Source organism: Mobula hypostoma, chromosome 4 (genome assembly GCF_963921235.1).
Source record: "Mobula hypostoma chromosome 4, sMobHyp1.1, whole genome shotgun sequence".
In the NCBI taxonomy this organism is placed as follows: Eukaryota; Metazoa; Chordata; class Chondrichthyes; order Myliobatiformes; family Myliobatidae; genus Mobula; species Mobula hypostoma.
This window is the reverse complement of record NC_086100.1, coordinates 158,552,373-158,578,595: the sequence shown is the minus strand read 5'-3', so window position 1 is coordinate 158,578,595 and position 26,223 is coordinate 158,552,373. Positions and strand designations below refer to the sequence as shown.

Genomic DNA, 26,223 nt, shown 5'->3' with positions numbered 1-26,223 from the left:
GAAGGACGGGTGAGTAAGTTTGCGGATGTCACGAAGATGGGAAGAGTTGTGGATGGAGCTGTAGGTTGTCGAATGTTACAAGAGAATATAGACAGGATGCAGAGTTGGGCAGAAAAGTGGCAGATGGAGTTCAATCCGGATAAGTGTGAGGTGATACATTTTGGAAGGACAAACCAGAAGGCTGAGTACAGGGTTAATGGTCGGGTTACTTAAGAGTGTGGATGAACAGAGGGACCCTGGGGTTCAATCCATACATCCCTCAAGGTCGCTGCACAGGTTGATAGGATAGTTAAGAAGGCCTATGGGATGCTAGGCTTCATTAATAGGGGTATTGAGTTCAAGAGTAGAGAGGTCATGTTGAAACTCTACAAATCTCTGGTGAGACCACACTTAAGAGTATTGTGTTCAGTTCTGGTCACCTCATTATAGGAAGGATGTGGAAGCTATGGAGAGAGTGCAGAGGAGATTTACCAGGATGTTGCCTGGATTGGAAAACAAGTCTTATGAGGCAAGGTTAGCAGAGCTGGGACTTTACTCTTTGGAGCGTAAAAGGATGAGAGGGGACTTGATAGAGTTCTACAAGATTATGAGAGGCATAGATAGGGTGGATAGCCAGTATCTGTTTCCCAGGGCACAAATAGCAAACACCAGAGGCATATGTACAAAGTTAAGGGAGGGAAATTTAGGGGAGACATCAGGGGTAAGTTTTTTTACACAGGGGGTTGTGGGTGCCTGGAATGACTTGCCGGGGATGGTGGTGGAGACTAAATCATTAGGGGTATTTAAGAGCCTCCTGGACAGGCACATGGGTGGTGTGGGCTTAGGGTTTAGTACATTTTTTTTTAAGGAATATATGGGTTGGCACAACATCGAGGACCGAAGAGCTGTAGTATTCCAGTGTCTAGTGTTTAGTATTGAGAGCCTTTGGAACCCTGTTTTCAAAGACCTCCTCCAAAGTCTCTGAATATTTTTTAAAGCAGAAATAGCCAGATATTTAATAGGCAAGGGATTGAAGATAACAAGTGGACAGGAAAGCACGGTAGAGATTACAATTGGATTAGCTGCAAATTTATTAAATGGTGGAGCTATCTCAATGAACCGAATGCCTTGCTTATGCTCCTAATCTATCTGCTGGGACATATCACTATGAAAAAAGCCTGTAGCAAATTGTTGTTAATTCGTAGATTCCATGTCGAATGAAAACTACATGAACACAGGTCATTAACAGTAACTTATGGATTCCTATAATTAATTTCATTCCAGAAATTTCTGTCAGATTCCCTACATTATAAAAATGAGTTGTGATCAGCCACTGTTATTTTCATCACTTATCGCGGGATCATTTTGAACACCTATACCTTTAGAATATACAAATTATATTTATTGAAGTGTAGTCAATATTTCCAAGTCTACCCTGTCTAGTGAAATTAAAGGAGATGTAAAGAAAAATAAAACATTCACTTACACATCCTCAGAACAGTAACAATGCCAAAGCAATGGTCGTAATTATTGCCACAATTATTATGAGGCCAATAAGAAGCTTAATTTTTACCACAACAATAATGAAAAATTAGGCCTAATTTGTTGGTGGCACATCCCATCCTGTCATTTGAATAGAAGACAGGAAATAAAGATGAGGAACAACTGCAAGTGTCTAACTTTACAAGGGATGAATGGCCCAGAAGCTATTAGCTAAAGGAAGACAAAAAAGGACAAAATAAATGTTCATTATATTCAAATATACAAAAGGCAAAAAGATTACATTTTCCTCATTAACATCATGGTGAAAAATGGCTATTCTCATCTGAAGAAGCTGCCAGGTCAACATTGAGTGGCTTCTCTCTCTCTCTGTGCTGCAGGCAATATAACAAATGCATCAGCTCTAATTTACAGTAGGGGGTAGCATCTGGGCTGGAGTTTTATATATATTTTGCGTGGTTGTAATTTACTGATATCAGACATCCCACCCTGCAAAAACTCACTTCAGGGAGGTAGCACCATCAATTTGCGGGAGACTTCCGGGAGAGGTGGGATGTCTGCAATAGAGTAGCTCCTTAGCAGCTAGCCAGCTAGTTTAAATAACGTTAGCTATGCTAATGAAGAAATGACATCTGTTAAACTCACCTCAACATGTCTTTTACAGTCTTAACCCACTAGAAAGGTCATTGTTGCAAACAGTGCAACAAGCAACACTGTCATTACTTTGACCCCTATTTAGGCAGGGGTACACTTTAGTGTAGTCTGGGGTGACGTACGTTTTATATTTTTTTGGAACACTCTGCAATGGCGTGCTCTCGCTTGCTTTCTCTCTCGCTCGCTCTCTCCCTCTCTCGCTTGCTCTCTCTGTCTCTCGCTCTCTCTTGCTCACTCTCAAAAAAATTGATTTCCGTGATATTGTATATAATTTGTGGGCATCAGGGAGCCACTATTAATATGCGGGAGACTCCCGGAAGTTCCCGGAGAGGTGGGATGTCAATCCTATATGTGTTTGCTATCCTGTATGTGCTGGGGACTAGGCCTTGGGCTGTTGTGTCACCTGTTTACAGCCGCCAGGAGAGAGGAGTCGGAGCTGGTGCGCTCCACTGGGGGCAGTGTGGCGTTGTATTGAGGTTGGAGTCGGTGTTGCACACCCCCCACCCCCAAATATTCGCTCGGCAGGAGGCCGACTCTGTTGTGGTCGTTTGCAGATCTCTGCAGTATTCGATGGCTCAAGTTTGGACTCTGTATTGCATGGCTGTATCTTTCTACCCTATTTGTGCTACATGTGCTTTGTGCTGTGTGTGACTGTTGGTATTGTGTTTTGCACCTTAGCCACAGAGTAATGCTGTCTCATTTGGCTGTATTCATGCATATTGATGAACGATTAAATGACAATAAAACTTGAATTGAATAGAATAGTATTTGAATCACACCTTTAGAAGCCTGTCAAAGAGTATAATTCGGTGTAGCTGGTACTCCGTATCTTTCTCTCGTATAATGAGAGGCAGTGAAACTGCAGCAGATAGGTCTTGGTTGCTGTTGGAAGGTGATATAGTTGACTGCCTTGAAAACGAAAGAGAAAAGGATGTATAACATTTTGGAAAAATACTGCATTCTAATCGGATAAGACAAGACTATCAGGAGGCATGATCGAGTTGACTAGCCTAACCCACACACTTAAAGTAATGCAACATTTAATATAACTAAAACAAAACTAGAACTTCAGTGAAAATGGATCCAGCTTGGGTTTATTGAGAACAAAGCCAATTTAATTTGTACCCTGTGAGCCAATTGTGGTTTTCTAGTTCTGAGAAATGGGCTCACAAATTCTTTGCAAATACCTGCATTCTTTCTTTTTTCTGTTTATTCCATGTGAACCCTGGTAGCCTAGAGGTACGCACTGGCTGCTCTCTAGTCAGAAGAAATCCCAAACTGGAACATCAAGTCTTATTAATGTGAGTAGATTGAGTTATATGTAAATTAACAGGCACATTAAATTTTAGTTATTTTGGCCAGTGTCCATCCATGCTATGCTTCTATACAGCCAATTAGGACAGCAAATTTGCGACTAGATTAAAGAATCTTGTTGAAAAACAAGTATTTTATTAACTCATACTTTCATTCATTGTCACTGTCTGACAAAACACAATTACATGCAACTTTTTCATGTTATTAGTAAATTAATATAAATATAGTTTTCTTTCTTAAAAGCAGTTTCATGTCATGTTGCTAAACACATTCTTTTTCTCTCTCTCCTTTTTCCTCCCTCTGTCCCTCTCACTATACCCCTTGCCCATCCTCTGGGCTTTTTCCCCCCTCCCCCTTTTCTTTCTCCCTAGGCCTCCCGTCCCATGGTCCTCTCATATCCCTTTTGCCAATCTACTGTCCAACTCTTGGCTCCATCCCTCCCTCTCCTGTCTTCTCCTATCATTTTGGATCTCCCCCCTCCCTCTCCCACTTTCAAATCTCTTACTAGCTCTTCTTTCAGTTAGTCCTGACGAAGGGTCTCAGCCCAAAACGTCGACTGTACCTCTTCCTAGAGATGCTGCCTGGCCTGCTGCGTTCACCAGCAACTTTTATGTGTGTTGCTTAAAATTCCAGCATCTGCAGATTTCCTCATGTTTGCAGATTTAAAATATACTACTGCATTGCAAGTTTTTCAATGTTTGATGGAATTATCATAGTTAAAAAAAAAACTAACACGAATACAAATTAACCTGGTACTATTGTACCTTCAGTTTGCCACAAAAATAACTAAATGATACCCACAATCCTTGTCATGAAATTCTCCTGCTTGTAGTGGAGAGGATAATATTGCAGCAAGGAAACAGGTCCTTTGTTCTGAATAACCCACACCGATCATGGTGCCCAGCTAAGTTGGTCCTGTTTGCCCAGATTTGGCCCATACAGCTTTAAACCCCTCCTATCCTTGTACTTATTCAAATACCTTTTAAGTGCTATTAGCTTATCTGCATTTTTCTTGCAGTTTTTTGGATATAGGTGCCACTCTCTGCAGGAAGATTTTGCCCGTCAGGTACCTTTTAAATCTTTCATCTTAAACCTATGTTCTTTAGTTTTTAATTCCCCTTCCCTGGGAAAAAGACTCACTCTATCTATACCCCTCATGTTTTTTACACCTCCGTTAAGTCACCCACAACTCTTACAGTATGTTCCAAGGAATCAAGTCCTAGCCTGCACAACCTCTCCCTGGAGTGCAGGCCCTCAAATCCTGGCAGCACTATCATACCAAGCTTTTATCAAATCACACCTGCTCAATTGTTTCAATTTTTAAATGTAACTAATCTTCTACACATAATTTAAGATACAGTAGTCCATTAAAAATCGACAAACAGAGGAACGTGGTCATCCCTTTGTATGGAGATTATTACACGATATGCAAAGTTGTCCAACTCACTGATATTTAAACAAATAGGAGTTACTAAAGAGAACTTTTATGAAACATAACTGTATTCCAACTGAATTGAGAGAGGTTTGACTGCATACAGCACCATGAGTTTGATCAAACTACTGCTTATAAGTGTATTTTAGCTTTTTGAGACTCATAATACAGGTCATAAACCATTTGCTCTCCATATAAGATGTGCAATGGAGAACAATGAACAAGTTTTTATCCGCACACCCCTTGGGTACCAGGGATTGTCTGTCAAAATAAAAAACATTTTTCGGGGAATTGCCTGAAAAGGCAATGACATCAGTGTATGTGTGGGCAGTTCAAATGACCTGTTAAGGGTGTTGATGAAGCCAGCGTAGCCTGTGATGTACCAGAAGAAAAGGCTACCAAACTTAGTCAGGAATTCAGTTAAGTTGATGGGTTACGGCAATTATTGATGGGTAAAAGGCTGATGAATGGCAGGACAGACAGTCCAAATCCATCAGAATGGATGAATCTGTATGTACTGAAATCTCTTGAATGTTTGCAGTTCCTGGCCAATACTTGACTGTGAAAGAAGATAAAATACTGTACTGAAGAGGGAAACTTTACGTGCTTCAGTAACAGAAAGGATCCTGCAGAGTATGGAAATCTTCAACATACGCAAAATGCTGGAGGGACTCAGCAACACAGACAGCATCTATGAAAGGAAATAAACAGTCAATAGTTCAGGCTGAGGAGTGTCTTGTCCCAAAACATTGATTTTTCATTCCCCTCCATATATGTTGCATGACTTGCTGAGTTCCTGTAACATTTTGTGTGTTATGCTCTATAATCATTTGTTTATTTTCCATGTGTCTAAAGAAAATATTACAAAATTGCATACACAGTTGCAGGTCCAGATGTTAATAATGAATCTAATAAAATCTGTTAACAGTTTTAGAAATGGGTGATCGTTAATCACAGGGCGTACAGCCTGATCATTGCTAAGTGTAATTTTTTTGTCAATTGAAGTGCACGTTAACTACTGAATCTCCATTGAAAACCAGCTTATCTCTGTAAATTCATCGTACAGTGTGCCAAGTCATTTCTTTGGTCACCCATCTCCAAACATGTTCTGAAACATTAAAAGCATTGCATTTCAAAAGCTGTGAAATACCAATGATTAGTTCACAATTATTAAAGATTCTGCATTTTAAAAATTTAATTATCAGAATCAGATTCATGTTTATTATCATTGACATATGTCATTAAATTTGTTGATTTGTTAATTATCATAGAATGCCATCTCATTTTACAATCATCTCTATCTGTTCCTGGTTGCCATTGGCATTTCCAATTAAAATTTATTTGATGTATAGTACATAACATTTGCAATGGTAAATTATATGAAAACCTATAAACAGATTTTTATACCCAATTCAGCTTTCCCTGTCTTTCTTGGAATCATAGCAGATCCAAGGAAATTCACATTCCTCTAACCTTAACTCTGAAACAAGCACTCTGACAGCAAAAAAATAAGCTTTATACAAATCTTAAACTAAAAATAGACAGAAAATGAAATTGTGAAAGGTACAATCTCAGAACATCCAGGTGGATGGGAAATATTATAATTTGTTGGCATGGCTAAAATTTAGAGTTAAAGCTACAATCTTGATAAAGTTCAATGACAAAGTTTCCCCAAACAAATTGTCCATTTAAAAGGAATGAGGTGCTGGAACATCTCTAATCAAATTATGAATATTGACTGTATCTTCTGACAGATGTGAATTGTTAGATTAGGATCTCATGAACATGCCTGTACAGAGATTTTCCTGAAACAGGGGGAAAGAAAAATCACTTTCATTATTCAAATGCTACTGACAGATTGTCTGCAAATCATGTTGGAGATACCCCACCATTTTGTTAGCAGTTTTCCCAGACAGAATAAGCATTTCAGGTCATTGACACCTTATCAGAACTGGAAAAGTGAAAAATCAAGCATTGAAGGTTTAACGCATGAAACTCCTATCACAATATATGCAGCATATTGCTGTCAGTGTTCATTTCAATATGATTTGTCAGATTTTAAGTTCAGAGGAATGTGAATTTTCTCAAACAAGCCATGTTTCCAAGAGTTATCCCGAGAAGTTGAAAATAGATTTGGATACAAAGTTGTGGAGTGCAGGGTTACGAGAAGAGAAAGAGGGCATGTCTTTTGGGATGGAGATTTCTCTGAAACAAATCACTCACGTCCTAAAACGGTATCTATTTGTTTGAATACAGAAAATGCTGGAAATATTCAGCAGGTCAGGCAGCATCTATGTAGAGAATATCAAAATATATGTTTCAGAATACATGACCCTGCATTGCACTTAGAAGAGTGAGAGAAAATAAATCAAGTGGAAGTTAGGTATCATCCTTGCAGATTAAACAAATATGCTCAGCTACTTCAAGCATGCTTTCTTCCCTGCTTATCCAGTTCTGATGAAAGGTCATTGTTCTAAAATATTAACTCTGTTCCTCTCTGCATAGATGTTATTTGATCTGTTGAGTATCTCTGGCATTTTGATCCAGATTTTCGGTATCTACTGTATTTTTGCTTTAATCCCCTTTCACTCACCCTGCAGCATCTACTTGAAATGCTGCCTTTCTAGCATTCTCTGTCTTACTTCAGATTTTAATCTGTAGCAGTTTGCTTTTTTGTTTGGAATATTAAATATTAAACAAGTGAATAAATTAATGTTTAGAGTTAAACATCTTTGTCTTGATGGTAGCAAGAACCCTAAAAACCAATCCTGCATTTTTTTCTTTACAGCTTCTGACAGATCGGTAGTGAAACGTGTGTTTTGATAATTGAATATATGTTACATGCAACATGACCATATATCTCGCAGAATCTAAAACATACCGTACGAAATTGTAAGGACTAGGGTAATAGCTTTGTTTCTTTATTAAATAGCTTATAATGGTTGGAGCCAATGACGTGCATATTTTTCTCATGAAATGAATATATACTGCAATGCTATACAGTATATGAGGCTGGTCTGGCAGATAAAGTGAAACAGAACCCCAAAGACTTCTACAGCTATATTAGGAGCAAAAAATTAGCAAGGGACAAAATTAGTCTTATTGATGATCTTCTATGCAGGAGCCGAAAGAGATGGGGGATATTTTAAAAGAATTTATTGCATCTGTGTTTACTCCGGAGACAGACACAGATTCTATAGGAATAAGAAAAGAGTGGTGAGATCATGGATCATATCCAGATTACAGAGGAGTAGGTGCTTGCTATCTTGAGGAAAATTAGGGTGGATAAATTCCCAGGGCCTGATGAGGTGCCCCTTCAGACCTTGTGGAAGTCTAGTGCAGACACTGCAGAGGCTCTAGCAGAGATATTTAAAATATTCTTAGCCACGCATGAGGTGCCAGAGGACTGGAGGATAACTGATGTGGTTCCGCTGTTGAAGGAAGGCAGTGAGAATAAGCTGAAAAATCTAGGCCAGTGAACCTGACATCAGTCGTAGGAAAACTATCAGAAGGTATTATAAGGGATAGGGTACCAAAATTGGGGCATAGTGACAGTGAGAAAGGTTATCAAAGCTTGCAAAGTGATCTGGACCAGCTGAAAAATGGCAGATGGAATTTTAATGCAGTCAAGTGTGAGGTGAAGGACAAAAAGGGTAAGACTTACACAGTGAAAGGTAGGGCACTGAGATGTGTGGTAGAACAAAGGGACATAGGAATAAAGATCCAAAATTCCTTGAAAGTGGCATCACAGGTAGATGGGATCTTAAAGTGAGCTTTTGCCACAATGGCCTTCATAAATCGTAGGTTGAATACATTAGGTTAGGACTTTATTCCCTGGAGTGAAGGAGAATGGGGGGAGATCTTAGTGTGGTATACAAAATTATGTGGAGTATAGATAGGGTAAATGTATGCAGGTTTCTTCCCCTACAAGGTTGGAAAGAATAGAACTAGAGATCATAGATTTAGGGTGAAAGGTGAAATATGTAAGGGGAATCTGAGGGGAAACAATCTGAGGATGTAATGCTGAAGCTTTATGAGGCATTGGCCAGACCACACTTAGACTATTGTGTGCAGTTTTGGGCCCATTATCCAAGAAAAGATGTGCTGGTGTTGGAGAGGGACCAGAGGAGGTTCATGAGAATGATTCCAGGAATGAAAGGGTTAATGTACGAGTAGTATTTGATGGCCTTGGGCCTGTACTCACAGGAATTTAGTCAGAGGGTAGTGAATCTGTGGAGGCCAAGTTATTGGGTATGATTAAAGCAAAAGTTAATAGATTCTTGATTAATCAGGGCGCCAAAGGTACAGAGAGAAGGCAGGAGAATGGGGTTGAGAGGGACAATAAATCTGAGATGATGGAATGGCGGAGTAGACTCAATACGTCGGTCTTTTGGTCTTATATGCAGATTCAATTCTAACGTTTAAGACAAGTTTATATTGGTACATGGATGAGAAAGGTATGGAAAGGCTATGGTCTGGGTGCAGGTAGATGGTACACACCAGATGGGCCAAAGGGCCTGTTTCTGTGTTGTAATACACTATGACTCTACAGAATTGACGTAAAATAATGAACATTGAGTTTTAAATATAAAATTAGATGAGTTAAAGCAACTCAAAAACTCATTTAAAAATTTGTCACTTCTTCAAATCCAGCTCCTCCATCTTCTGAAATCTTCAGATCACAGCAGATCTCTGGTCCATACTGCAGTCCTGTAAATTTCAACTGACCTGGCACCTTCCCAGTATAGCAGTGAGATGCACATTTCCACAGATGACTAAGGTTTAGTTTTGTGTTTTTGAAATCACTTGAAATGCTGACTTGTTTTAGAATCAATTAATCAACAGGACTCACTCATCTTCCAGCAATGGATAAAATGCTTCCCCAGCAACATCTTTCAATCTCTAGAAAATAAGAAATTAAAAATTCAGCTTACATATTAAAATGAAAAGCCAGTATCATATGCAAATATGTAAATGGTAAATCAGAAAAGGTTTACATATAGGCTTCTACCATGAACCTAAGAGGATATTTAGTCAGAACAGTGGATAACCTGAAGATTAAGAACATGAATGAGAGACGAAATGGGAAGTGCACTAATTCTCAGTTATTAATCTCACCTTATTCAGGGAGGCAATAACAAAATTAATTTGACAGTAACTATTAAACTTAGAAATCTATGAGCTGAATGCTACAATCAATAAAACTCTTGTTATAGCACAGCTTGTGTTCCAATTACAGATTTTAGAAAGAAATAGTCAAAGCAAAGCAGAAAAGTGTTTGTGTGTGTGTGTGTGTGTGTGTGTGTGTGTGTGTGTGTGTGTATGTGGTGTGGGAAAGCAGTGAGAAATTGAAGGCAAAATGAAAGATCAGTAATGAAAGGTGGGCAAACAAGGGCATAGAAAAGCATAGCAAAAACGTCAGAGGACTCAGATCACTGACAGAGGATAAATAAAGTTAATAATTTGAAAATTGGAATAAAAGACCATTAATAAGCACCTAAAGTTAACATACTAGACAGAAAGGGAGAGTTTGTATGAGGTACTTTATGTTGTGATTCAAGGATAGGGTTCTGAGCTCTGAATAAAATAGCTTCTAGTTCATGCTGCAGAGTTTATTGTGATCTCATTTAAACAGCAATATTTTTCTCCACTGAACGTTTCTACAAAACTTCGAAAATCACCAGTAAACCAAGTTTTTACTTAATTAGTACATTGTTCATCTTTAGTCCAGTATTAGACACTGATACATGAGGGTTTAATTATTAAAGAGTGATTATTTTTATCACTTACATTCTTAAGTTGACATAATGACAACATCAATGTAGTGTCATCAAGCAGGAAACTTCTGTCTCTTACTTGTCCAAAGCTTTCTCCATCTTCTAAGATGAAACTTAAACACAAGGAAAATTTGAGTTACTATTAGATACTCCATAATCAGTAACTGAGTGTACTGCAGAGAAATCTATGCATTGACTGGTAGAAATGGATTCACAGACTTTGTTACAGTTCGTCCTAAAACTATAATGCAACACCCAAAGTTGTGCACAGAAAAAAACCCCCAAATTCTTGAAGGACATTTTAGTTCATTATGTAACAAATGCTTTGGCTAGGCAATTTATTAGTTTATGAGCAGCATAATAAAACACCAATTAGTTCACTAGGGACCCAGGCGTGATCCTGACCCTTTGTGGTATTTACCTATTCTCCCTTTTACAGCATGGGTTTCTTCCTTTTATCTGGCTTCCTCCCACATCGCAAAGACAAGGAAAGTTAAATGGCTGATGTAAATTGCCTCTTAATGAATCTAAAGGCAAAAGAACCAAAAGAGGAAGCTTCTACTGCAAAATTCTCTATTGGCACCCACCATCTGACCTGACAGCACATTCCAGGCACCTGCTGCTCTCTGCAAGACAAAAACCTACTTTAAACTGTCCTCCTCTCATCTTAAGGCTATGCCTTCTAGTCTTTAACATTCCCACTGCGGAAAACAGACTGACTATCCACCCCATGAACTTTATAGATTTATATTATTCTATCAGGTCAGAAAAAGAACAATCCAAAGTTGTCCAGCCTCTGTTTATAGTTGTTACATTCCAATGCAGACAGTATCTTGATTTAACATTTCTCCAAAGCCTCCACACCCTTCCTATGATGTGGTGACCAGAACTGCATTAAACATTCCTAAGTGTGGCCAAATCAAAGTTTTGTATTGCTGCAATGTGGTTTTCCAACTTTGATTCTTCAAGCCCAAACCAAAGGAGGCAAGCATGCTACATGTCTTCTTCACCACTATATCCACTTGGCTTGCCAATTTTAGGGAGCTACAAACTTGCACCTTAGGATCCCTCTTGCATATCAATACTCTGAAGGTCCTGTACACTTTCTTCTTACAATTGATCTCCCCAAATGTATCACTTAACACCTGTTCAGATTAAGCTCCATTTGTTATTTCTCTGTTCAAATGTCATGATCCTGCTGTTTCCTCTAACAACCTTCCTCGTAATCCACAACTTCGTCTATTTTTGAGTTGGCTGCAAACGTACGAAGCAGACTATTTACTTTTCATCCCAATCATTAATACATATTACTAACAATAGAGACCCCAACATTGATCCTTGTGGAATACCACTGCTCACGGACTTCCAGTGAGAAAAATCATGCTTCCACTATAATCATTTGAAAAACTATTGAAACTTAATTGAAAATTTAAATTAAGAAATCTGTAATCACTTAAAACACTTCAAAATGTTTTAAATTAATTGAAAACATTACTGCGAAGAAATATTTTTTTTAGAAGTACGTACTCCTATTCTTATATCATTGCGGACATAAAATTCCTAGTCAATGAATAAGCTTACAGATTCTTGACTGAATATAACCTGACACAGGATCCCTGGACAGCGTTAGTGTTGCAGAATTTAAGCAAATTTGTGTTCTGCAACTGAGCTCCATATGGGTTTAGCAATGAAGTACATCAACAGATTCAAGAAGCCCTTAACTTGGTTCTAATTATGGACTAAATCCCAGCAGTCTGTCCCAAGTTCGCCAGCAATTTCCTGCACGATTCTGCCTAGTACTTTACTCTGTGAACATGAAAACACTCCATCCACATTCCTGCAGTGTTTTCACAGGCACAAAAGCACGTTTCACCTCTGAAGTACGATGATGCCAAATATGACTAATTTATTACAGTTCATGTTTTCATATTTCCGTTATAAATTCCTGCTTTAATATTTTTAATTGAATCTGTCTTGTTAAATAATTATCATAGCTGGCTACAGCTAAGATATTGGAATCAGAATTCTAATTAGCAATATATACAAGTGCCATCTAATAGGCTATGATAAAGATATTAAAGGTATTAAGTGACAATGAACAAAAATGGTAAATACACTCAGTGGCCCCTTCATTAGGTAGATCTGTCTATTAATGTAAATATCTAATCAGCCAATCATGAGGCAGCAACTCAATGAATAATAACATGCTTGCATGGTCAAGGGGTTCAGCTGTTGTTCAGACCAAATATCAGAATGAGGAAGAAATGTGATCTAAGTGACTTTGACCATGGAATGATTGTTGGTGCCAGATGGTTGGTGGGGGGGTGTTGGGTATCTCAGAAACTGCTGATCTCCTTAGATTTGCATGTACAATGGCGCGAGAAACAAAAAGCATCCCATGATCGGCAGTTCTCTAGGCAAACACACCTTGCTAGGGAGAGAGGTGAGAGGAGAATGGCCAGACTATTTCAAGCTGAAAGGAAGGTGACAACAACTCAAATATCCACACGTCACAACAGTGGTGTGCAGAAGAGCATCTCTGAACGCACAACATGTTTAATGTTGAAGTGGATGGTCTACAGCAGAAGACCATGATCATGCACTTAGTATCCACTTTAGGGTACCTAATAAAGTGGCCATTAAGTGTATGCTTGCGATGACTGTGTGGTTGAAGGAATGCCTCTGTTACCAGAAGCATGTTAAATACAACAAGACAAGCTTACACATATTATTTCCATTAAAAATGCATCATGGACATTTGCAATAAAAAAAATGATGCAAAGATTTTCAAGATACACATTGAACTGTATCAACAAGATACTTGCCAAATCTTAGCAATGTTTTATCAAACTGTGCTCCATTTGTTCTTACAATCACTCAATAGGCATGAAAGAGATATCTGCTTTTTCTTTACCTTGGCTTAGTTTTGTTTGAAAAATTTCTAAACTATCTGATTAAAGATTTAGTCAGTGATCATCAGTTCAACCTCAAATTGCACTCAAGAGCTGGGTTAATGAGCTGTCATCAACCAGAGTCATTAACTTTGAATGCAGTTTTCCACAGGTACATACTGATCCCCTGAATGGTTTTAGTAATTTCTGAATTACTTTTAAGTTGGATGTTACATTTATATAACCTTGCCAACTCAAATCTGTAATTGACAGATCAGTTTCTACTTTAATACAAAGTAGACGCCACTAACAAACACAACCACTGGTGGAACTTAGTGACTACAGCAATTTGTTGACTTACTTTGACAATGTGCAAATTGGTGGCTTAGAACGAATGATTCCTTTGCTTGCGAGTTCCTTTTCCAAGTCGCCTCCAGCCAAACACCACAGATAATAGACTTCATTAATAGTTCTTTCCGATAGATATTCTTCTTCTTCATAAATAAAAACCAATAATCACTGTTAACAATTTTCTCATTTGACTTCATTTCAATTGTTACACACCCAAAATTGTTATTGAGCGAAACAACTTCAATTTGAAATTTTGATTTCAAGGGCAATAACAATAATTACCATAACAATGAGAAATCATGTATTTTAGAAGGATGCAAGGGCAGTGTAACTTTTCATTTTACCTATCCTATGTTACAATGGTTAAATTGGGCCTAGGTTCTATTTTTATTTTTTTTACCAGAATATTATCTACCTGATTCTTTAATCATAGAAAATAGAACATAGAATAGTACAGCACAGTACAGGCTCTTCGGCCCACAATGTTGTTCCGACCCTCAAACCCTGTCTCCCATGTAAATCCCCACCTTAAATTCCTCCATATACCTGTCCAGTAGTCTCTTAAATTTCACTAGTGTATCTGCCTCCACCACTGACTCAGGCAGTGCATTCCACACACCAACCACTCTGAGTAAAGAACCTTCCTCTAATATCCCCCTTGAACTTCCCACCCCTTACCTTAAAGCCATGTCCTCTTGTATTGGATAGTGGTGCCCTGGGGAAGAGGCGCTGGCTATCCACTTTATCTATTCCTCTTAATATTTTGTATACCTCTATCAGGTCTCCTCTCATCCTCCTTCTCTCCAAAGAGTAAAGCCCTAGCTCCCTTAATCTCTGATCATAATCCATACTCTCTAAACCAGGCAGCATCCTGGTAAATCTCCTCTGTACCCTTTCCAATGCTTCCACATCCTTCCTATAGTGAGGCAACCAGAACTGGACACAGTACTCCAAGTGTGGCCTAGCCGAAGTTTTATAGAGCTGCATCATTACCCTGCGACTCTTAAACTCTATCCCTCTACTTATGAAAGCTAACACACCATAAGCTTTCTTAACTACCCTATCTACCTGTGAGGCAACTTTCAGGGATCTGTGGACACGTACACCCAGAACCTTCTGCTCCTCCACACTACCAAGTATCCTGCCATTTACTTTGTACTCTGCCTTGGAGTTTGTCCTTCCAAAGTGTACCACCTCACACTTCTCCGGGTTGAACTCCATCTGCCACTTCTCAGCCCACTTCTGCATCCTATCAATGTCTCGCTGCAATCTTCAACAATCCTCTACACTATCTACAACACCACCAACCTTTGTGTCATCTGCAAACTTGCCAACCCACCTTTCAACCCCCACATCCAGGTCGTTAATAAAAATCAAGAAAAGTAGAGGTCCCAGAACAGATCCTTGTGGGACACCACTAGTCACAACCCTCCAATCCGAGTGTACTCCCTCCACCACGACACCCTGCCTTCTGCAGGCAAGCCAATTCTGAATCCACCTGGCCAAACTTCCCTGGATCCCATGCCTTCTGACTTTCTGAATAAGCCTACCATGTGGAACCTTGTCAAATGCCTTACTAAAATCCACTGCACTACCCTCATCTATATGCCTGGTCACCTCCTCAAAGAACTCTATCAGCCTTGTTAGACACGATCTGCCCTTCACAAAGCCATGCTGACTGTCCCTGATCAGACCATGATTCTCTAAATGCCCAGAGATCCTATCTCTAAGAATCTTTTCCAACAGCTTTCCCACCACAGACGTAAGGCTCACTGGTCTATAATTACCCAGACTATCCCTACTACCTTTTTTGAACAAGGGGACAACATTCACCTCCCTCCAATCCTCCGGTACCATTCCCGTGGACAATGAGGACATGAAGATCCTAGCCAGAGGCTCAGCAATCTCTTCCATCGCCTCGTGCAGCAGCCTGGGGAATATTCCGTCAGGCCCCGGGGACTTAACCTTCCTAATGTATTTTAACAACTCCAACACCTCCTCTCCCTCAATATCAACATGCTCCAGAACATTAACCTCATTCATATTGTCCTCACTGTCATCAAGTTCCCTCTCATTGGTGACTACCGATGAGAAATATTCATTGAGGACCTCGCTCACTTCCACAGCCTCCAGGCACATCTTCCCACCTTTATCTCTAATCGGTCCTACCTTCACTCCTGTCATCCCTTTGTTCTTCACATAATTGAAGAATGCCTTGGGGTTTTCCTTTACCCTACTTGCCAAGGCCTTCTCATACCCCCTTCTTGCTCTTCTCAGTCCCTTCTTAAGCTCCTTTCTTGCCACCCTATATTCCTCAATAGACCCATCTGATCCCTGCTTCCTAAACCTCATGTATGCTGCCTTCTTCCAGCTGACTAGATTTTCCACCTCACTTGTCACCCTTGGCTCCTTCACCCTACTATTCTTTATTTTCCTCACCGGGACAAATTTATTCCCAACATCCTGCAAGAGATCCCTAAACGTCGACCACATGTCCATAGTACATTTCCCAGCAAAAACATCATCCCAATTCACACCCGCAAGTTCTAGCCTTATAGCCTCATAATTTGCCCTTCCCCAATTAAAAATTTTCCTGTCCTCTCTGATTCTATCCTTTTCCATGATAATGCTAAAGGCCAGAGAGTGGTGGTCACTGTCCCCCAGATGCTCACCCACTGAGAGATCTGTGACCTGACCCGGTTCGTTACGTAATACTAGATCTAGTTTGGCATTCCCCCCTCATCTGAAATTAGATCACCAATTAGACAGAAAATATATTCGCTTGCGAGGGAGTCTGGAACAATGGGGAATAACAGGTATGTCAAGGAAAAATCTCCTTCACAGCAAGCCTCACATTCTGTGGATCTTGAAACAGAGATGGATATCTGGAATGCACATCAAAGTTGCTGGTGAACGCAGCAGGCCAGGCAGCATCTCTAGGAAGAGGTACAGTCGACGTTTCAGGCCGAGACCCTTCATCAGGACTAACTGAAGGAAGAGCTAGTAAGAGATTTGAAAGTGGGAGATCCAAAGTGATAGGAGAAGACAGGAGGGGGAGGGATGGAGCCAAGAGCTGGACAGGTGATTGGCAAAGGGGATATGAGAGGATCACGTGACAGGAGGTCCGGAGAGAAAGACAAGGGGGGGGGTGAAACCAGAGGATAGGCAAGGGGTATAGTCAGAGGGACAGAGGGAGAAAAAGGAGAGTGAGAGAAAGAATGTGTGTATAAAAATAAATAACGGATGGGGTACGAGGGGGAGGTGGGGCATTAGTGGAAGTTAGAGAAGTCACTGTTCATGCCATCAGATTGGAGGCTACCCAGACGGAATATAAGGTGTTGTTCCTCCAACCTGAGTGTGGCTTCATCTTCTCCTCCTGTCCCATGATCCTCTCGTATCCCCTTTGCCAATCACCTGTCCAGCTCTTGGCTCCATCCCTCCCCCTCCTGTCTTCTCCTATCATTTTGGATCTCCCCCTCCCCCTCCCACTTTCAAATCTCTTACTAACTCTTCCTTCAGTTAGTCCTGATGAAGGGTCTCGGCCTGAAACGTCGACTGTACCTCTTCCTAGAGATGCTGCCTAGCCTGCTGCGTTCACCAGCAACTTTGATGTGTATTGCTTGAATTTCCGGCATCTGCAGTATTCATGTTGTTTATGGATATCTGGAGTTAAGATACAAAAAAAATTATCCAACTGAGTGCTAGAATGGGTTTGAGGGACTAAATGCTCCTGCAGTGGCTCCATGATGCACTTAAATCCATAGGAAGTATGAATAAGTGTAGGTAATTTGGCTTCTTAAACTACTCCAGTATCCAGTAAGATTACGGCTGATCCAACATTCCTAAAGTCTATTTTTCTGACCTTTCCTATAAAGCTTAATACTTTACTAATTAGAAATCCATTTATCTCAGCCTTAAATAATCTAAGGATCCTGCCTCCACAGCTTACTCTGAGAATAAGTTCCAAAGACTCACAATCTCCTGGGAGAAAAAATTCTTCCACATCTCATTCTTAATGGGCACCATCTTATTTTGGTTTCTGGAATCTTCTTGAAGATGTATATTCTGTCTTACCCTAAATAATCTTGTATGTTTCAATAAGATTGCTTCTCATTATTTTAAACTCCAGTGAGTAGATCCCAATTTGTCCAGCCTTTCCTCAGAGGACAATTCTCTCTGTATCAGTGATCACATCATCAAACCTTCATTTCCAATGGATAGGTGTAACAAAATTGTTCAGATTACTCTAGAGATAGTCTCATCAGCACTTCGTATAGCTACAGGAAGATTTCCCATTTTAATTAGGCAATGCCCTTGAAATGAAGGCTAGCATTCTAACAGCCTTCCCTTTTACCTAATGCACTTCTGTGGCAGCTTCTTGTGTTTCGTGCCAAACCTATTTATGCTGGAGCATGCCGTCCTCTTTGAAAAGGTTATGTTAAATTATGTCATTCAACATTCTGAAAGGAAATGTACTAAGCTTCACTCTTCCACCGGCGCAGAGGTTACTAACTAAAGGACACAGAGTTGAGGTACTTGACAAAAGAACTAGAGGGCAATGATGCAAGTTTTTTCTTTAATGGAGTTATGATGAACTGGAATGGTCTGCCTTTAAGGGTGTTGGAGATGCATTCAAATAGCAATTAGATAAATACTCCAACGGCGGCAAAATACAGGCTTGAGGGATATAGTTTGGGTGGGCATTGGAATTAGATGTATGTCTCTTTTAAACAACTGTTGCAAATATGATGGGCCATATGATTTGCAATATTCCATGATTTACTTTGTTTATTGGTTACTTTCTGTAGTCAACAACAGCATGTTTGGCTCATTGTTACACAAACGCTAAATATAAAATATAGCTGGTGATTTACTTACTTTAGCACCAGGCATCTATATTTTAGCTTAATGACAAAAGGTCACAGCCTGAATTTGTAACATGCTCTCCACTGATGTTGCTCAATTTACTGAATCGTTCTAGCATACTCTGACTTTATTTTAATATCCCTGTACTGACAATAAACGTATCAATCACGTGGTAACTTTGAACAAATCTGCTATTTGAGAAATGGTACTAGAACTAGATTGAAGCTGTGAAGAAGTGTGTAGTGCTACAGAGTGTCTTCAGTTATATATCCTCAGCACTGAGCTTGAGAATCACATTCCATCTAATCTCAGACAGGAGATTAGCGAGCCCATGACTAGAAAAGGATGATGTAATTGGAAAAGTGCTCAAGAAAGATTAGCTTAGCTACTTCTGCCAAATTGATGGACAGAAATACAGATACAAAACTAAAGGGAGAAATCACCTCTTGCAATGGATTATAATATAATTTATGCTTAATTCAGAAACCATACCCTTGAAGGGAGGTCTGATCGTCTTGGCTCCAGTATCCACAAAGACATGAGGATGTATAAAATTCTAAAGGGATTGGACAGGCTAGATGCAGGAAGATTGTTCCCAATGTTGGAGAAGTCCAGAACGAGGGGTCACAGTTTGAGGATAAAGGGGAAGCCTTTTAGGACCGAGATGAGGAAAACCTTCTTCACACAGAGAGTGATGAATCTGTGGAATTCTCTGCCACAGGAAACAGTTGAGGCCAGTTCATTGGCTATATTTAAAAGGGAGTTAGATATGGCCCTTGTGGGGCTAAAGGGATCAGGGGGTATGCAGAGAAGGCAGGTATAGGGTTCTGAGTTGGATGATCAGCCATGATCGTACTGAATGGCAGTGCAGGCTTGAAGGGCCGAATGGCCTACTCCTGCACCTATTTTCTATGTTTCTATTTCTATGTCACTAGCACTTAACTAGACAATTCAATAGCATAAAAAGTCACAACGTATAATTTAGTATGTCATAGAATTTTGTGTTTCTTTAACGGTACCCATTGCTTAATGAGCCAGTTATAGAATCCTGCATTGATGGTTCAGGTAGAAGCTTGATAACAAGTAAAAAGATCTTCAAAAGGTTTACAAATTCTGAGAGATAACTGTTACAGATCATGTTTGTTACATCTTAGAACATATTGTCCAACTTAGCTGTCACAGTCTGGCATAAAAATAATTTCCAAAGATTCCTCACCTTTACAGAAAGCTTCCAAGTTATCAGGGATGATCAGATCAGCACAACGTAGAGAAGAGGAAAAGAGGCCATCAGGTTTGCGGAAGGGTGTGTACAAGGCAGAAACTTCACTGAATAAACTATCTTTCAACAGTTCAGCTGGAGTAGGCCTGCCGGGCAAACAGATTCAAAACACATCAGCATTAATCCAACAGGAACTCAACATTTATGTGATCATTAGCTAAGGGAAGTATGTTTTGAGGAGCAATTTGCATAAATGGACATCCAATACAAATGTAATAATAAGCTAAGCTACAGAACAACTTTAACAATTGTTTTGACTGCTCTTACTTCAACGGTGAATGTGTTTCACTAACTAGGAGTTCATTTCTCACCTTGAAGGGATACCCTGATTAGCCTGGTTATTGCTAAGGGAACGGAGGAGATAATTTTAATGATAAAATAAATCTAATGGACCTATTATTCCAAACTTAATTTATGACTGATGGGAGATATTGGGCATATCCTCCTGGACTGGAGACTTGCTGCCTGCTCAGAATTTATATATCTAAATATGGATAGCTGAGTATGCTGTTCACCTGAGAGGCATCTGGTGAGGCAGAGTTGATTCTGAGTTACGACTAAGGTGCAGAAATGCTAGAGTTTGTCAGACACATTTAGAAACTATTCATATACATTTACATAACAAAAGTTCGAAAGTAAAGGTATTAAAATCTACTAGGTTCTTTGGAGCACTTAACAACCAAAATACAAACACCAGAATACTGTTTTTTGATTACAGCTTGGTGTTCAACACCATTTTTCCGCCAATAATAACAATCAAGCATTAAACTAGGGCCTCTGTACTTTCCTCTGCAACTGGATCCCTGATTTCCTTATTGGGAAATCCCAGTCAACGCAGATAGGTAATAACATCTCCTCACTGATTATCAACACAAGTACAGCTCAAGGATGCATGCTTAGCTGAAGGGGAAGTCAGGGAACACACACCAGCATTCGCTGATGGATCAGTGGTGGAAAGGCTGATAAACTTCAAGTCCATGGGCATCAACAAATCAGAGGATCTATCTTGGACATCAATGTGGTCACGAAGAAGGCACAGCAATGGCCCCACTTCATTATGAGCTTGAGGAGATTTGGTATATCACCAAAGACCGTATTTCTATAAATGTATAATGGAGAGCATTCTGACTGGTTCCATCACAGTCTGATATGGAGCCTTGAAAGTCAAAGTTCAAAGCTCAAAGTGAATTTATTATCAAAGTACATATATGTCACCATATGCACCACTGAGATTCATTTCCTTGTGTGTATAATCAATAAATCTATAGAATAATAATCATAGCAGACTCAATGAAAGACTACCCAACTAGGACGTGCAACCAGAATGTAAAGGACTGCAAACTGTAAATAAAAACAGAAGAAATAATAATAATAAATAAATAAGCAATAAATATTGGGAAAATAAGATGAACGGTGCTTGAAATTGAGTCCATTAGTTGTGGGAACATCTCAATGCTGGGGCAAGTGAACGAGTCAAGTTGTCCCCTTTGATTCAAGAGCCTGATGGCTGAGGGGTAGTAACTCTTCCTCAACCTGGTGATGTGAATCTGAGGCTCTTGTACCTTTTTCCTAACGGCAGCAGTAAGAAGAGAGCATGACCTAGTTGGTAGGGATCCCTGATGACGGATGCTGATTTCCTGCAACAGTGTTTTATGTAGATGTGCTCAGTGGTTGGGAGGGTTTTATCTGTGATAGACTGGACAGTAATCACTAATTTTTGTAGAATTTTGCGTTCAAGGGCATTGGTGTTTCCATACCAGGCTGTGATGCAGCCAGTCAATATACTCTCCACTACATATCTACAGAAGGTTGCCAAAGTTTTAGATGTCATGCCAAATCTCTGGAAACTCCTAAGAAAGTAGAGGCACTGTCATGCTTTATTTGTAATTGTACTTAAGTGCTGGGCCCTGGACAGATCCTCTGAAATAATTAACACAGAGGAATTTAAAGTCGTTAACCCTCTCCACCTCCTATGCTCTGATGAGGACTAGCTCAAGGACCTCTGGTTTCCTTCTCCTGAGGTCTATGATCAGCTCCTTGGTCTTGATGACATTGAGTAAGAAGTTGTTGTTCTGACATCACTCAGCCAATCTCCCTCCCACTTGCTGATTTGTCACCACTTTTGATTCGGCCTACGACAGTGGCGTCGTCAGCAAACTTGAACATGGCACTGAAGCTGTATTAGCCTCATAGCCATAAGTGCAAAGTAACTAGAGCAGGGGACTAAGCATACAGCCTTGTGTTACACCTGTGCTGATTGAGCTCATGGAGGAGATGTTGTTGCCAATCCAAACTGACTGGGGTCTGCAAGTGAGGAAATCCAGGCTCCAATTGCACAAGGAGGTATTGAGGCCAAGATCTTGGGAGCTTATTGTTTAGTTCTGAGGGGATGACGGTATTGAATGCTGAGCTGGAGTCGGTAAAAATGCATGCATCTTTGCTGGCCAGATGTTCCAGGGTTGAGACAAGAGCCAATGAGATGGCCTCTGCTGTGGACCTGTTGCTCTGGTGGGCAAATTGGAGTGGATCTAAGTCGCTTCCCAGGCAGGAATTAATATGTTTCATCAACAACCTCGCAAAGCATTTCATCAATGTGGATGTAAGTGCTACTGGGCAATAGTCATTGTGGCAGGTCATCACACACTTCTTGGGCACCAGTATAACTGAAGCCTGTTTGAAGCAGGTGGGTACCTTAAACTGTAGAAGCGAGTGGTTAAAGTTCTCAGTGAACACACCCACTAGCTGATCAGCACACATCTTTAGTGTTTGGCCAGGTACCCATCTGGACCGAATGTTTTTCGTGGTTCATCCTCCTAAAGGCTGCTTGCACGTCAGCTTCAGAGAATGAAATCATAGGCTCAGTATTGCTAAAGACTGGACCCAGCCAGCTCCATCATGAACACAAACCTCCACACTATCAACAACATCGTCAAGAAACGGTGCTTCAAAGAGCCTCATCATCTGAAACACATGCTCTTCTCCTTACTACCATCAGGGAGGAGGTTCAGGAGTCTGAAGACCTACACTCAAAGATTCAGAAACAGTTTCTTCCCCTCTGCGATTAAATTTTTGAACAGTCCTTAATCCATGAACACTTCCTCATTATTCCTTTTTTTCTTGTACTTTCTAGATTTTTATATCTTTGTACTGTACTGATGCAGCAAAACATCAAATTTTATGTCATATGTCAATGATAATAATTCTGACTGATTCTAAACTACTAAAGTTAAGTAAAATAACTCAAACTCTTCCCTGCAATTATGTTTTCCATTGAGTCAGCAGCGAAAAAAATCAGATGTCTGGCATCTAATCTCCAGGTCTTGGTCTTCTGCATTTGTCTAAGAATGCACAGATAGCGAAGTTAGACCAAGTCCTGAAAGTCTGATACTTTGAATCAGCCCTCTTGAAAATGTCTAAAAGTATTTTTTTAGTTGGACTGCTTCAATTTTGCTAACATCATTTGAAAAAATTTTATGTTCAAGTTCACGGACTTCAGAGGAGACCACATAAAAGGTATTTTAAGGACATTTTGACTTGACCTTTCAATTTGTTTTTATTAGTAAATGTTAATTTGACACTGCAAAGATACAAGATAAAATAATTTCAACATTGAGAAATGCAGATCAATAATAACTCAATCATTAAATGACTTTTACAAACTGGACAGAGAGCCCATGACAATTTCATTTTGTTCTTTTCAATGCAATATAACAACTGCTAAAAAATATGAAGTAAGATTTTATACATAGTTACATTTTGACAGATGATTATGGCAAGTTTTTAGTGATGTGCTGTTAATAATTACTGTATCTTAAATGTTGTGTACCACTGAGAATTCAAACCAGCAAAAATTCAATGCTTTAACTAATCACTGATATCACCTGCTAAAATTATTAAGATATAAAAATTATATGTGATGTTTTGGAATTTGCTTTGATGTGATGCAAGCACTTACCTTTTGGATGGATGATAGGTTAGACATTTTCTCAGTAGTGTTAGAACATCTTTGGGTAAATCCTTTGATAAGAAGATACAACAGTTTTATTTAGTTTTATTTACCAACAAATGACATAAAATGCAAAATAATCTTTGTTTGGAAAGGAGAAATAAGAAATTGCCAATTCTACCAATTATTTAAATTACAACTCCATATTAGATATTCTCCTTGGTAATAGTAATACGTGCCCATTTTAGAGCATATTGCATGACCCCTCTGTTCAGTACCTTCCACACAACAGCACAATCCATATCTAACAATGGATATCCCGTGTTTTATTCTGGCACTGTGTCTTTCACACATGCTTCTTGTTGTCCGCCAGTCTTTCATTTGTTGAGAGCAGTTTATTAAGGCAAGGTCAGATAGAGAGCATCAACCAGGTTTAAAAAGCAATAGGGGTAAAGATAATTGTATGTATACCATTAAATGTTCAAACATGGGAAATCCTGCAGAAGTTGTAAATCTAAAGTAACATACACAAAGTGCTGGAGGAGCTCAGCAGTTCAGTCAGTATCTACGGAAAAGAGTAAGCAGTTGGCATTCTGGGCCAAGACCATTCATCAGGACCTGAAGAAGGGTTTTTGGCCTGAAATATAAAGTGTTGATTCATTTCCACAGATGTTGCCTGACCTGCTGAGTCCCTCCAGCAACTTGTCTGTGTTTTATTAAATGTTAAGTTCTGAATAATGAAGAAAGCTGATTTTTTGAGGATTAACCAACTTGTTTTTGAATTGCCTTTCTTTCTACACTATCTTGAACTTCAATCATTGAGCTTCTGTTCCTTCCCTTCCCTTACCAGTGCTAAACCTACAACCAACGGGGTCCTATTTGAAAAACAGCTGACTTCCCTTTTGTCTCTTTGTCATTCCCTCAGCTTTTCTTCTAACTTCTTCCTCATTCATTGATTTACCAATTGTTCTGTTTATAACACGACTTCCATACCTCTGTCTTTGGGTACAAGCCTCAAATAAAAAATATACATCTTCTATTTTTAAAAAGAATCAGGATTAATTAATTTGGAAAGAGATGGTTGATTCTTATTGCCTCACTTTGTAAGAGCCATAATATATAGAACTGAATCATTCAGCAACAATCCATCCAGACTGATTTGCACTGAATTTCTCAATGCCTAGTCCATAGCACCTCATTACCCTTCTCTATCTTGTCAGTTGCACACAATCACTTTCTTATAAGGAACAGTACATAATGGGTTTCTCAAACCCTTCTCTGAACGTTATGAAAACATGAGAATCATTTTACTCCATCAATGATTCTCTTCATGGCCATACTCTTGAGAAACTGCCTGTCATTTAACCTCCCCCAACACCCAAGAGAACATTCATTTAATGCAATATCAGAAGAAATTCCATAGCATTGTCCATTAATATTCTACACTGCTAAGATATCTTTCATAATGTAGACATAAACTTTATTTCCAAAGGAAAAAAAACTTTTCTTTATAAGAATATAGTATTTTGTGATTTCTACCCTCTGCCTTCCACTGCCTCTAGTATCAAATGGAAATTGGAAGGAAAATAGATCACCTGCGTAAGTCATAAACAACTTCAATTCCCGAGCATTCTACTCCAAAATAACTCTTCTAATGCGCATGGCAGAAAGTCTAGGCCTATTGTCTTGTAATAAGATGTTAGCTTCCTGGGACTGAGGTGAAAATAAATATATTTGGTTCAATGCACACAAAATGTTGGTGGAACTCAGCAGGTTAGGCAGCATTCATGGAAAAGACCAGTCAACGTTTCGGGCTAAGAAAGGACTGGAAAGGAAGCGGGGAGAAGCCAGGTTAAGAAGGTGGGGGTAGGGGGAGGAGGACAAGCTAAGAGATGATAGGTGCAGCTAGGTCAGTGGGAAAGGGTTATGAAGTAAGAAGCTGGGAGGTGATAAGTGAAAAAGGTAAAGGGCTGGCGAAGACAAAATCTGATAGGAGAGGAGAGTGGATCATGGGAGAAACAGAAGGAAGAGGTCATCAGGAGGAGGTGAAAGGAAGGTGACAAGAAGAGGTAAGGGGCCAGAGTAGGAAAGTGAATAAGAGGATAAGGGAAATAATTACTGGAAGTTGAAAAAATGGATGTTCATGCCATCAGCTGGAAGGCTACCTAGACGGAATACGAGATGTTGCTCTTCCAACCTGAGAGTAACCTCATCGTGGCAAAAGAGGAGGCCAT

The 26,223-nt window shown here is 39.6% G+C and overlaps 1 protein-coding gene across 2 annotated transcripts in view; it reads right to left on the bottom strand.

Moving 5' to 3' along the window:
- Positions 1–26,223, bottom strand: part of tbck (TBC1 domain containing kinase) — a 248,987-nt gene that overhangs the window by 152,329 nt on the left and 70,435 nt on the right. For both annotated transcript variants that reach the window (XM_063046811.1, XM_063046812.1), the window contains 6 exons: positions 23,999–24,060; positions 19,981–20,129; positions 13,909–14,041; positions 10,670–10,769; positions 9,732–9,781; positions 2,913–3,042 (listed from right to left, as the gene is read on the bottom strand). In XM_063046811.1, coding sequence (XP_062902881.1) covers positions 2,913–3,042; positions 9,732–9,781; positions 10,670–10,769; positions 13,909–14,041; positions 19,981–20,129; positions 23,999–24,060 — 624 coding nt within the window. The remainder of the gene's footprint in view (positions 1–2,912; positions 3,043–9,731; positions 9,782–10,669; positions 10,770–13,908; positions 14,042–19,980; positions 20,130–23,998; positions 24,061–26,223) is intronic.